General features: G+C 45.0%; 2 protein-coding genes across 2 annotated transcripts in view; one reads left to right on the top strand and one right to left on the bottom strand.

Annotated features, from left to right (window-relative positions):
• Window positions 1–12,803, bottom strand: part of zdhhc7 (zinc finger DHHC-type palmitoyltransferase 7) — a 60,321-nt gene that overhangs the window by 32,925 nt on the left and 14,593 nt on the right. The window lies entirely within an intron of this gene.
• LOC123486029 (E3 SUMO-protein ligase ZBED1-like) lies at window positions 3,493–4,858 on the top strand. Its single transcript, XM_045217199.1, has 2 exons — window positions 3,493–4,244; window positions 4,329–4,858. The coding sequence occupies exons 1-2, from the start codon at window positions 3,792–3,794 to the stop codon at window positions 4,719–4,721; spliced, it is 846 nt and encodes a 281-aa protein (XP_045073134.1). The 5' UTR covers window positions 3,493–3,791; the 3' UTR covers window positions 4,722–4,858.

Here is a 12,803-nt window from a genome sequence, read left to right as displayed (position 1 = left end):
GTCTGTCCAGTCACATCTCCTCTAGTTGTCTCTCTATCCTGAAGCAGTATCCACTGTCTGTCCAGTCACATCTCCTCTAGTTGTCTCTCTATCCTGAAGCAGTATCCACTGTCTGTCCAGTCACATCTCCTCTAGTTGTGTCTCTCTCCTAAAGCAGCTAGTACAGTGGGGAAAAAAAGTATTTAGTCAGCCACCAATTGTGCAAGTTCTCCCACTTAAAAAGATGAGAGAGGCCTGTAATTTTCATCATAGGTACACGTCAACTATGACAGACAAAATGAGGAAAAAAAATCCAGAAAATCACATTGTAGGATTTTTAATGAATTTATTTGCAAATTATGGTGGAAAATAAGTATTTGGTCAATAACAAAAGTTTCTCAATACTTTGTTATATACCCTTTGTTGGCAATGACACAGGTCAAACGTTTTCTGTAAGTCTTCACAAGGTTTTCACACACTGTTGCTGGTTTTTGGCCCATTCCTCCATGCAGATCTCCTCTAGAGCGTGATGTTTTGGGGCTGTCGCTGGGCAACACAGACTTTCAACTCCCTCCAAAGATTTTCTATGGGGTTGAGATCTGGAGACTGGCTAGGCCATTCCAGGACCTTGAAATGCTTCTTACGAAGCCACTCCTTCGATTGCCCGGGCGGTGTGTTTGGGATCATTGTCATACTGAAAGACCCCAGCCACGTTTCATCTTCAATGCCCTTGCTGATGGAAGGAGGTTTTCACTCAAAATCTCACGATACATGGCCCCATTCATTCTTTCATTTACACGGATCAGTCGTCCTGGTCCCTTTGCAGAAAAAACAGCCCCAAAGCATGATGTTTCCACCCCCATGCTTCACAGTAGGTATGGTGTTCTTTGGATGCAACTCAGCATTCTTTGTCCTCCAAACACGACGAGTTGAGTTTTTACCAAAAAGTTATATTTTGGTTTCATCTGACCATATGACATTCTCCCAATCCTCTTCTGGATCATCCAAATGCACTCTAGCACTGGCCTGGACATGTACTGGCTTAAGCAGGGGGACACGTCTGGCACTGCAGGATTTAAGTCCCTGGCGGCGTAGTGTGTTACTGATGGTAAGCTTTGTTACTTTGGTCCCAGCTCTCTGCAGGTCATTCACTAGGTCCCCCGTGTGGTTCTGGGATTTTTGCTCACCGGTCTTGTGATAATTTTGACCCCACGGGGTGAGATCTTGCGTGGAGCCCCAGATCGAGGGAGATTATCAGTGGTCTTGTATGCCTTCCATTTCCTAATAATTGCTTCCACAGTTGATTTCTTCAAACCAAGCTGCTTACCTATTGCAGATTCAGTCTTCCCAGCCTGGTGCAGGTCTACAATTTTGTTTCTGGTGTCCTTTGACAGGTCTTTGGTCTTGGCCATAGTGGAGTTTGGAGTGTGACAGTTTGAGGTTGTGGACAGGTGTCTTTTATACTGATAACAAGTTCAAACAGGTGCCATTAATACAGGTAACGAGTGGAGGACAGAGGAGCCTCTTAAAGAAGAAGTTACAGGTCTGTGATAGCCAGAAATGTTGCTTGTTTGTAGGTGACCAAATACCTATTTTCCACCATAATTTGCAAATAAATTCATAAAAAATCCTACAATGTGATTTTCTGGAATTTTTTTCCTCAATTTGTCTGTCATAGTTGACGTGTACCTATGATGAAAATTACAGGCCTCTCTCATCTTTTTAAGTGGGAGAACTTGCACAATTGGTGGCTGACTAAATACTTTTTTTCCCCACTGTATGTACTGGATTATATACATTGAGTGATGTATATTCTTTCATTTAGAGGAAAGGCTGGTCAGTTCTTAAATCACATTCTCAAAACACTACTATGCACTATGGTAACCCTGGGTACAGATGTGGTGAGATATATTGGCACCCTGGGTACAGATGTGGTGAGATATATTGGCACCCCTTGGTAACCCTGGGTACAGATGCAGTCAGATATATTGGCACCCCTTGGTAACCCTGGGTACAGATGCAGTCAGATATATTGGCACCCCTTGGTAACCCTGGGTACAGATGTGGTGAGATATATTGGCACCCCTTGGTAACCCTGGGTACAGATGTGGTGAGATATATTGGCACCCCTTGGTAACCCTGGGTACAGATTAGGGCTGAACGATTAATTGCATTCGCGATAATATCGCGATTTGACTGAACGCGATTTTCTAATCGCAACGTGCGCGATTTGAGGTGGTCACGTGACGCGACTTTTCATGCTGTCCAGCGCAATGGCCTCTTGCTCGACGGAACAGTCAGAAACTGACACAGCTGATACTTTAATATCGAAGAGGAACAGCACGTCGGTGGTGTGGAACTATTTTGGTTTTAAAAAGAAGATGCTGAGCAGCATCAGGTGTTGTGCAGAGCATGCCGTGCTCCGATTGCTACTTCACGGGGTAACACTACAAACCTGTTTCAGCACTTAAAAAATACCACAAATCAATGCATGACAGTTGTATGACCAAAATGCCGAGCATCAGTGCGCGAGACAAGCCAAATACCTCAAGACAGGGATCACTGACAGAAATGTTCGAAAGTGTCACTCCGTATGAACGTAATTCAAAAGCGGCACGGAGAAATCACTCGGACAATAACCGAGTTCATAGCCAAAGATATGATGCCTCTCAGCACGGTGACCAAGCCTGGGTTCATGGCATTAATACATACGCTTGATAAAGCGTTACAGTATACCCTCCCGCACATACTTCAGTCAGACTGCCATACCGGAGCTGTACAAAAAGTGCAAAGAGAAAGTCGCCGCGGAACTTAAAACGGTGGAGTTTTTTGCTAGCACTACTGATATGTGGTCAAGCCGCACAGCTGAGCCGTACCAGAGTCTTACAGTCCATTTTATTGATGAAGATTTCAACCTCCGAGCTTCGCTGCCTACAAACTACCTACTTCCCAGACGATCACACAGGGGGAAAATATTGCAGCCGGCCTGAGAGAAGGGCTTGTCAGCTGGGATCTCCACGAGGAGAATCACGTCTGCATCACGACGGACAACGCGTCGAATATGGTGCTTGCTGCGCGGCTTAATGAATGGACGAGGCTCCAATGTTTTGGCCACAGATTACATCTTGCCATTGGTAAGTTATCGTGTGTGTGTGTGTGTGTGTGTGTGTGTGTGTGTGTGTGTGTGTGTGTGTGTGTGTGTGTGTGTGTGTGTGTGCGCGAGTGCAGAGAGAGAGATGCGTCGATTAGTAAAGCTGAATATACAAATATATATAAATGATATTATATAAATCGGATGGGATTAAATAAATTCATACTTCCACTCCTTTTCTAATATGTAAATTCATTTTACTTGCTTATATCATATGTCTGTCTGTGGTGGAATGCCCACCTGCATTTTTTTCTTTTCTTGTTTTTGTTTTTTACATGTTTTTTTAGTGTTTATGAGAGAGAGAGAGAGAGAAAGAGAGAGAGAATTGACATGCAAATAAAGACCCTTTGAATTGAGAGAGAGAGAGAGAGGATGTGTTGTGGATGTGTGTATTTCAGAATTACAGCTAATTTGAGTGTGTAATAGTGAGAGCCTTGTATCAAAACTCAAATTGTGTGTAATACACTACTTTTTATTTCTTTTAGAAAATGCACTCAAAGATGACAGAGTGTCAAGGGCAACAGCACTGTGCAGGAAGCTGGTGGGGCACTTTTCCCACAGTTGGAAGAAGAAAGCAGCCCTGACGGAGGCACAGAGAGAGCTCAAACTCCCTGAGCACAACCTCATAACGGAGTGCCCAACAAGATGGGGTTCTAAAGAAATGATGATTGCCAGAGTGCTTGAACAGGCCAAAGCCATTTCTCAGGTATTGTCTGGAGATCGATATGCACGCTCCCTTATCCCAACCTGGCAGGATATTGACGTGTTGGAGTCGATTCACAAGGCACTGCATCCTCTACTGGAGTTTACTGATGCTCTTTCTGGAGAGGAGTATGTAAGCATCTCCTACCTCAAGCCAGTTCTCCACCTTTTTGCCACATCAGTCCTGGCTGAAGATGCTGAGGACACTGACCTGACTAAATCAATAAAAACCAAAGTCCTAGCATACCTCAATAACAAATATGGAGACCCAAACATCCAGGAGCTTTTGGATGTTGCCTGTTTCCTGGACCCTAGGTTCAAAATACAGTACATCAGTACAGACAACATCCCTGCTATCAAGACTCGTCTGAAGACAGAGATAGTAGACTTGGCACAACGTACATATCATTGGGTAAATAATTATGTATTTCACAAAAACAAAAATTTTCTGTAAAATCTAACTGGAAAACTAATGGCTGTTGTTTTCATCTAATAGGAGAAGAGGTCTCGTACTGAAACTGTTCAGATGCCTCAAAGTGCACAGTCCTTGGGGGAAAAGACGAAGAGGTCTCTTGGCAGTTTTTTCAAGACCAGTTCAGCCTCTCCTTCTTTGCCTGTAAATCTTGAAGATGTCGCAGAGGCAGAGATAAACAATTACCTGATGACTCCTACCATTGATGGAGAAGATGATCCATTGGCTTGGTGGAGGGTGCACAAGATCAGCTACCCACAGTTGTGCACCATGGCACGCAAGTATCTTTGTGTACCTGCTACAAGCGCTCCCTCAGAGCGTCTTTTTAGCACAGGAGGGAATATTGTGACTTGCACTCGCTCATCCTTGAAGCCAGAAAAAGTCAATATTCTGGTTTTCTTAGCAAAAAACCTGTGAGCCACTGAGAACAGAACTGTTGGATAAGTATGGCTGGCAGTGCCATACTCGTAGTGAACTTTAGTCTGTGTGGTGTGTTATTGTTGTGTACTTGAGATAAGTGAGGCTCATCTATTTTATATTATAATATTCAAATCGTTTATAAAAAATAGTTTGTCTAAATTAAAAGTGCATTTCTCATTTTTTATTTATAACTTTATTTACTTTGATTTTACAAAATATTTTCAAAGCAAATTCCTTGTTTCAGTTGTGTGAAATGTTACTGACTTGGGAGCAGTAAGATACATACAATTTAAAATTATTTTTTTCTTAAGACTGTACCTTTTGCACACGTGTTTACAAAGTTCATGCCTTTGTTTAAATTATTTAAATGCACAGTGGCAAAGCCACAGATGTTTCTGTAATGAGCAGTTCAATAAAAATGTCATTTATTTCAAGTCATACATGTTTGAATTTAATTCTAACAAATAGACCCAGCCTATGGGAAAGAACATTTCACACTAAATGTATATACTATTGTGTTGGTCATATTTAAATCATTCATTATGTTTTGTAGGGGAAAAAGGATAAATAAATTAAATCGCATATTAAATCGCAATCGCAATATTGGGGGCAAAAAATCGCAATTAGATTATTTTCCAAAATCGTTCAGCCTTAGTACAGATGCAGTCAGATATATTGGCACCCCTTGGTAACCCTGGGTACAGATGCAGTCAGATATATTGGCACCCCTTGGTAACCCTGGGTACAGATGTGGTGAGATATATTGGCACCCCTTGCAACCCTGGGTACAGATGCAGTCAGATATATTGGCACCCCTTGGTAACCCTGGGTACAGATGCAGTCAGATATATTGGCACCCCTTGGTAACCCTGGGTACAGATGTGGTGAGATATATTGGCACCCCTTGGTAACCCTGGGTACAGATGCAGTCAGATATATTGGCACCCCTTGGTAACCCTGGGTACAGATGCAGTCAGATATATTGGCACCCCTTGGTAACCCTGGGTACAGATGTGGTGAGATATATTGGCACCCCTTGGTAACCCTGGGTACAGATGCTGTCAGATATATTGGCACCCCTTGGTAACCCTGGGTACAGATGTGGTGAGATATATTGGCACCCTTGCAAGAGTATTATGTTTTATGTTGAAAATACTTTTGGTGTTTACATGTGTGTTCTTCTATTTAAGGGGGTGGATCAGCTTTAATATTGCAGATAGATAATATTGCAGATAGATTGTAGCTTCCATTGACTGCATAATTTCCCATCCCCCATTTCTATAAAAATATACACTACCGGTCAAAAGTTTGGGGTCACTTAGAAATGTCCTTGTTTTCGAAAGAAAAGCAATTTTGTTGTCCATTAAAATAACATCAAATTGATCAGAAATACAGTGTAGACATTGTTAATGTTGTAAATGTCTATTGTAGCTGGAAACGGCTGACTTTTTAATGGATTATCTACATAGGCGTACAGAGGCCCATTATCAGCAACCATCAGTCCTGTGTTCCAATGGCACGTTGTGTTTGCTAATCCAAGTTTATCATTTTAAAAGGCTAATTGATCATTAGAAAACCCTTCTGCAGTTCTGAAGGCAAAAGGGTGTGGGGGGGGGGGGGGTAAACTCAATATTAGGAAGATTTCTTAATGTTTTGTACACTCAGTGTATTTGACCGCATCTATATATACTTAAAAAGGTGCAATCAGCAGTTGCTACATCCATTTTTGGTCTTAAATTAATGATATGTACCCATCGATTCTTGATGTATATAACTTAATATAAGCTGGTTTTACTCCAACATTTGTAAACAAAGAAAATATAAACGTAAAACAAACATGGTTAAAACTATAATGTTGATGTCATGGATGGTCAGTCCTTGCATCCACAGCTGTCTATGAATTTGAAAGAGGTTCCATTTCCCCAGCCCTCAGCTATTTACCGAACCAGGGGCGGGGATGCTAATTTCCGCTTTAATGTAAAAAATCCACCCAGAACTGAGCATTAACCGTTAACTGAGTCAGCATCCAGTTACAACACTCCTTCCTTCTGCATTATGATATTCTGGCTTTAACTGGAGCAATCAAAAGGATGTGGCGCCTTCCCCTCCCCACTGATCGTTCTGAACTGTCAACTCATACTTTCATGTGGGGGTGTAGGACTTGGCCGTTCAGCAGAACCAGTTCCAATCGGAAGAGAACACTCCCCTAGGAATCTGTGGTACCTTGCTCCTCCTGTCCCTACTACTAGACTGTCCTCCTGTCCCTACTACTAGACTGTCCTCCTGTCCCTACTACTAGACTGTCCTCCTGTCACTACTACTAGACTGTCCTCCTGTCACTACTACTAGACTGTCCTCCTGTCATTACTACTAGACTGTCCTCCTGTCACTACTACTAGACTGTCCTCCTGTCACTACTACTAGACTGTCCTCCTGTCATTACTACTAGACTGTCCTCCTGTCCCTACTACTAGACTGTCCTCCTGTCACTACTACTAGACTATCCTCCTGACACTACTACTAGACTGTCCTCCTGTCATTACTACTAGACTGTCCTCCTGTCATTACTACTAGACTGTCCTCCTGTCACTACTACTAGACTGTCCTCTTGTCACTACTACTAGACTGTCCTCTTGTCACTACTACTAGACTGTCCTCTTGTCACTACTACTAGACTGTCCTCCTGTCACTACTACTAGACTGTCCACTTGTCACTACTACTAGACTGTCATCCTGTCACTACTACTAGACTGTCCTCCTGTCACTACTACTAGACTGTCCTCCTGTCACTACCACTAGACTGTCCTCCTGTCACTACTACTAGACTGTCCTCCTGTCCCTACAATACTGTCACTACTACTAGACTGTCCTCCTGTCATTACTACTAGACTGTCCTCCTGTCACTACTACTAGACTGTCCTCTTGTCACTACTACTAGACTGTCCTCTTGTCACTACTACTAGACTGTCCTCCTGTCACTACTACTAGACTGTCCTCCTGTCACTACTACTAGACTGTCCTCCTGTCACTACTACTAGACTGTCCTCCTGTCACTACTACTAGACTGTCCACCTGTCACTACTACTAGACTGTCCTCCTGTCACTACTACTAGACTGTCCTCCTGTCACTACTACTAGACTGTCCTCCTGTCACTACTACTAGACTGTCCTCCTGTCACTACTACTAGACTGTCCTCCTGTCACTACTACTAGACTGTCCTCCTGTCACTACTACTAGACTGTCCTCTTGTCACTACTACTAGACTGTCCTCTTGTCACTACTACTAGACTGTCCTCCTGTCACTACTACTAGACTGTCCTCCTGTCACTACTACTAGACTGTCCTCCTGTCACTACTACTAGACTGTCCTCCTGTCACTACTACTAGACTGTCCTCCTGTCACTACTACTAGACTGTCCACCTGTCACTACTACTAGACTGTCCACCTGTCACTTCTACTAGACTGTCCTCCTGTCACTACTACTAGACTGTCCTCTTGTCACTACTACTAGACTGTCCTCCTGTCACTACTACTAGACTGTCCTCCTGTCACTACTACTAGACTGTCCTCCTGTCCCTACTAGACTGTCCTCCTGTCACTACTACTAGACTGTCCTCCTGTCACTACCACTAGACTGTCCTCCTGTCACTACTACTAGACTGTCCTCCTGTCACTACTACTAGACTGTCCTCCTGTCACTACTACTAGACTGTCCTCCTGTCACTACTACTAGACTGTCCTCCTGTCACTACTACTAGACTGTCCTCCTGTCACTACTACTAGACTGTCCTCCTGTCATTACTACTAGACTGTCCTCCTGTCCCTACTACTAGACTGTCCTCCTGTCACTACTACTAGACTGTCCTCCTGTCACTACTACTAGACTGTCCTCTTGTCACTACTACTAGACTGTCCTCTTGTCACTACTACTAGACTGTCCTCCTGTCACTACCACTAGACTGTCCTCCTGTCACTACTACTAGACTGTCCTCCTGTCCCTACTACTAGACTGTCCCTGTCCCTACTACTAGACTGTCCTCCTGTCACTACTACTAGACTGTCCTCCTGCCACCACTACTAGACTGTCCTCCTGTCACCACTACTAGACTGTCCTCCTGTCCCTACTACTAGACTGTCCTCCTGTCCCTACTACTACACTGTCCTGTCACTACTACTAGACTGTCCTCCTGTCCCTGCTACTAGACTGTCCTCCTGTCACTACTACTAGACTGTCCTCCTGTCACTACTACTAGACTGTCCTCCTGTCACTACTACTAGACTGTCCTCCTGTCACTACTACTAGACTGTCCTCCTGTCACTACTACTAGACTGTCCTCCTGTCACTACTACTAGACTGTCCTCCTGTCCCTACTACTAGACTGTCCTCCTGTCACTACTACTAGACTATCCTCCTGTCACTACTACTAGACTGTCCTCCTGTCATTACTACTAGACTGTCCTCCTGTCACTACTACTAGACTGTCCTCTTGTCACTACTACTAGACTGTCCTCTTGTCACTACTACTAGACTGTCCTCTTGTCACTACTACTAGACTGTCCTCCTGTCACTACTACTAGACTGTCCACTTGTCACTACTACTAGACTGTCATCCTGTCACTACTACTAGACTGTCATCCTGTCACTACTACTAGACTGTCCTCCTGTGCCTACTACTAGACTGTCCTCCTGTCACTACCACTAGACTGTCCTCCTGTCACTACTACTAGACTGTCCTCTGTCCCACAATACTGTCACTACTACTAGACTGTCCTCTGTCATTACTACTAGACTGTCCTCCTGTCACTACTACTAGACTGTCCTCTTGTCACTACTACTAGACTGTCCTCTTGTCACTACTACTAGACTGTCCTCCTGTCACTACTACTAGACTGTCCTCCTGTCACTACTACTAGACTGTCCACCTGTCACTACTACTAGACTGTCCTCCTGTCACTACTACTAGACTGTCCTCCTGTCACTACTACTAGACTGTCCTCCTGTCACTACTACTAGACTGTCCTCCTGTCACTACTACTAGACTGTCCTCCTGCTCACTACTACTAGACTGTCCTCCTGTCACTACTACTAGACTGTCTCCTCCTGTCACTACTACTAGACTGTCCTCTTGTCACTACTACTAGACTGTCCTGTCACTACTACTAGACTGTCCTCCTGTCACTACTACTAGACTGTCCTCCTGTCACTACTACTAGACTGTCCTCCTGTCACTACTACTAGACTGTCCTCCTGTCACTACTACTAGACTGTCCTCCTGTCACTACTACTAGACTGTCACCCTGTCACTTCTACTAGACTGTCCTCCTGTCACTACTACTAGACTGTCCTCTTGTCACTACTACTAGACTGTCCTCCTGTCACTACTACTAGACTGTCCTCCTGTCACTACTACTAGACTGTCCTCCTGTCCCTACTAGACTGTCCTCCTGTCACTACTACTAGACTGTCCTCCTGTCACTACCACTAGACTGTCCTCCTGTCACTACTACTAGACTGTCCTCCTGTCACTACTACTAGACTGTCCTCCTGTCACTACTAATAGACTGTCCTCCTGTCCCTACCACTAGACTGTCCTCCTGTCACTACCCCTAGACTGTCCTCACTACTAGACTGTCCTCCTGTCACTACCACTAGACTGTCCTCCTGTCACTACCACTAGACTGTCCTCCTGTCACTACCACTAGACTGTCCTCCTGTCACTACTACTAGACTGTCCTCCTGTCCCTACAATACTGTCACTACTACTAGACTGTCCTCCTGTCACTACTACTAGACTGTCCTCCTGCCACCACTACTAGACTGTCCTCCTGTCACCACTACTAGACTGTCCTCCTGTCCCTACTACTAGACTGTCCTCCTGTCCCTACTACTACACTGTCCTGTCACTACTACTAGACTGTCCTCCTGTCCCTACTACTAGACTGTCCTCCTGTCCCTACTACTAGACTGTTCTCCTGTCCCTACTACTAGACTGTCCTCCTGTCACTACTACTAGACTGTCCTCCTGTCACTACTACTAGACTGTCCTCCTGTCACTACTACTAGACTGTCCTCCTGTCCCTACTACTAGACTGTCCTCCTGTCCCTACTACTACACTGTCCTGTCACTACTACTAGACTGTCCTCCTGTCCCTACTACTAGACTGTCCTCCTGTCCCTACTACTAGACTGTCCTCCTGTCCCTACTACTAGACTGTCCTCCTGTCACTACTACTAGACTGTCCTCCTGTCACTACTACTAGACTGTCCTCCTGTCACTACTACTAGACTGTCCTCCTGTCCCTACTACTAGACTGTCCTCCTGTCACTACTACTAGACTGTCCTCCTGTCACTACTACTAGACTGTCCTCCTGTCACTACTACTAGACTGTCCTCCTGTCACTACTAGACTGTCCTCCTGTCACTACTACTAGACTGTCCTCCTGTCCCTACAATACTGTCACTACTACTAGACTGTCCTCCTGTCACTACTACTAGACTGTCCTCCTGCCACCACTACTAGACTGTCCTCCTGTCACTACTACTAGACTGTCCTCCTGTCACTACTACTAGACTGTCCTCCTGTCACTACTACTAGACTGTCCCTACTACTAGACTGTCCTCCTGTCACTACTACTAGACTGTCCTCCTGTCACTACTACTAGACTGTCCTCCTGTCCCTACTACTAGACTGTCCTCCTGTCACTACTACTAGACTGTCCTCCTGTCACTACTACTAGACTGTCCTCCTGTCACTACAATACTGTCACTACTACTAGACTGTCCTCCTGTCACTACTACTAGACTGTCCTCCTGTCACTACTACTAGACTGTCCTCCTGTCACTACTACTAGACTGTCCTCCTGTCCCTACTACTAGACTGTCCTCCTGTCCCTACTACTAGACTGTCCTCCTGTCCCTACTACTAGACTGTCCTCCTGTCCCTACTACTAGACTGTTCTCCTGTCACTACTACTAGACTGTCCTCCTGTCACTACTACTAGACTGTCCTCCTGTCCCTACTACTAGACTGTCCTCCTGTCCCTACTGCTAGACTGTCCTCCTGTCACTACTACTAGACTGTCCTCCTGTCACTACTACTAGACTGTCCTCCTGTCACTACTACTAGACTGTCCTCCTGTCACTACTAGACTGTCCTCCTGTCACTACTACTAGACTGTCCTCCTGTCACTACTACTGGACTGTCCTCCTGTCACTACTACTAGACTGTCCTCCTGTCACTACTACTAGACTGTCCTCCTGTCCCTACTACTAGACTGTCCTCCTGTCACTACTACTAGACTGTCCTCCTGTCCCTACTACTAGACTGTCCTCCTGTCACTACTACTAGACTGTCCTCCTGTCACTACTACTAGACTGTCCTCCTGTCACTACTACTAGACTGTCCCTACTACTAGACTGTCCTCCTGTCACTACTACTAGACTGTCCTCCTGTCACTACTACTAGACTGTCCACCTATCACTACTACAAGACTGTCCTCCTGTCACTACTACTAGACTGTCCTCCTGTCCCTACTACTAGACTGTCCTCCTGTCCCTACTACTAGACTGTCCTCCTGTCCCTACTACTAGACTGTCCTCCTGTCCCTACTACTAGACTGTCCTCCTGTCCCTACTACTAGACTGTCCTCCTGTCACTACTACTAGACACTAGACTGTCCTCCTGTCACTACTACTAGACTGTCCCTACTACTAGACTGTCCTCCTGTCACTACTACTAGACTGTCCTCCTGTCACTACTACTAGACTGTCCTCCTGTCACTACTACTAGACTGTCCTCCTGTCACTACTACTAGACTGTCCTCCTGTCACTACTACTAGACTGTCCTCCTGTCCCTACTACTAGACTGTCCTCCTGTCCCTACTACTAGACTGTCCTCCTGTCCCTACTACTAGACTGTCCTCCTGTCCCTACTACTAGACTGTCCTCCTGTCCCTACTACTAGACTGTCCTCCTGTCACTACTACTAGACTGTCCTCCTGTCTCTACTACTAGACTGTCCCTACCTGTCCCTACTACTAGACTGTCCTCCTGTCACTACTACTAGACTGTCCTC

The sequence above is a fragment of the Coregonus clupeaformis genome, unplaced genomic scaffold (assembly GCF_020615455.1).
Source record: "Coregonus clupeaformis isolate EN_2021a unplaced genomic scaffold, ASM2061545v1 scaf0962, whole genome shotgun sequence".
Classification (NCBI taxonomy): domain Eukaryota; kingdom Metazoa; phylum Chordata; class Actinopteri; order Salmoniformes; family Salmonidae; genus Coregonus; species Coregonus clupeaformis.
Note: the sequence above shows the minus strand (reverse complement) of the source record. Positions and strands in the feature narration are given on the sequence as shown.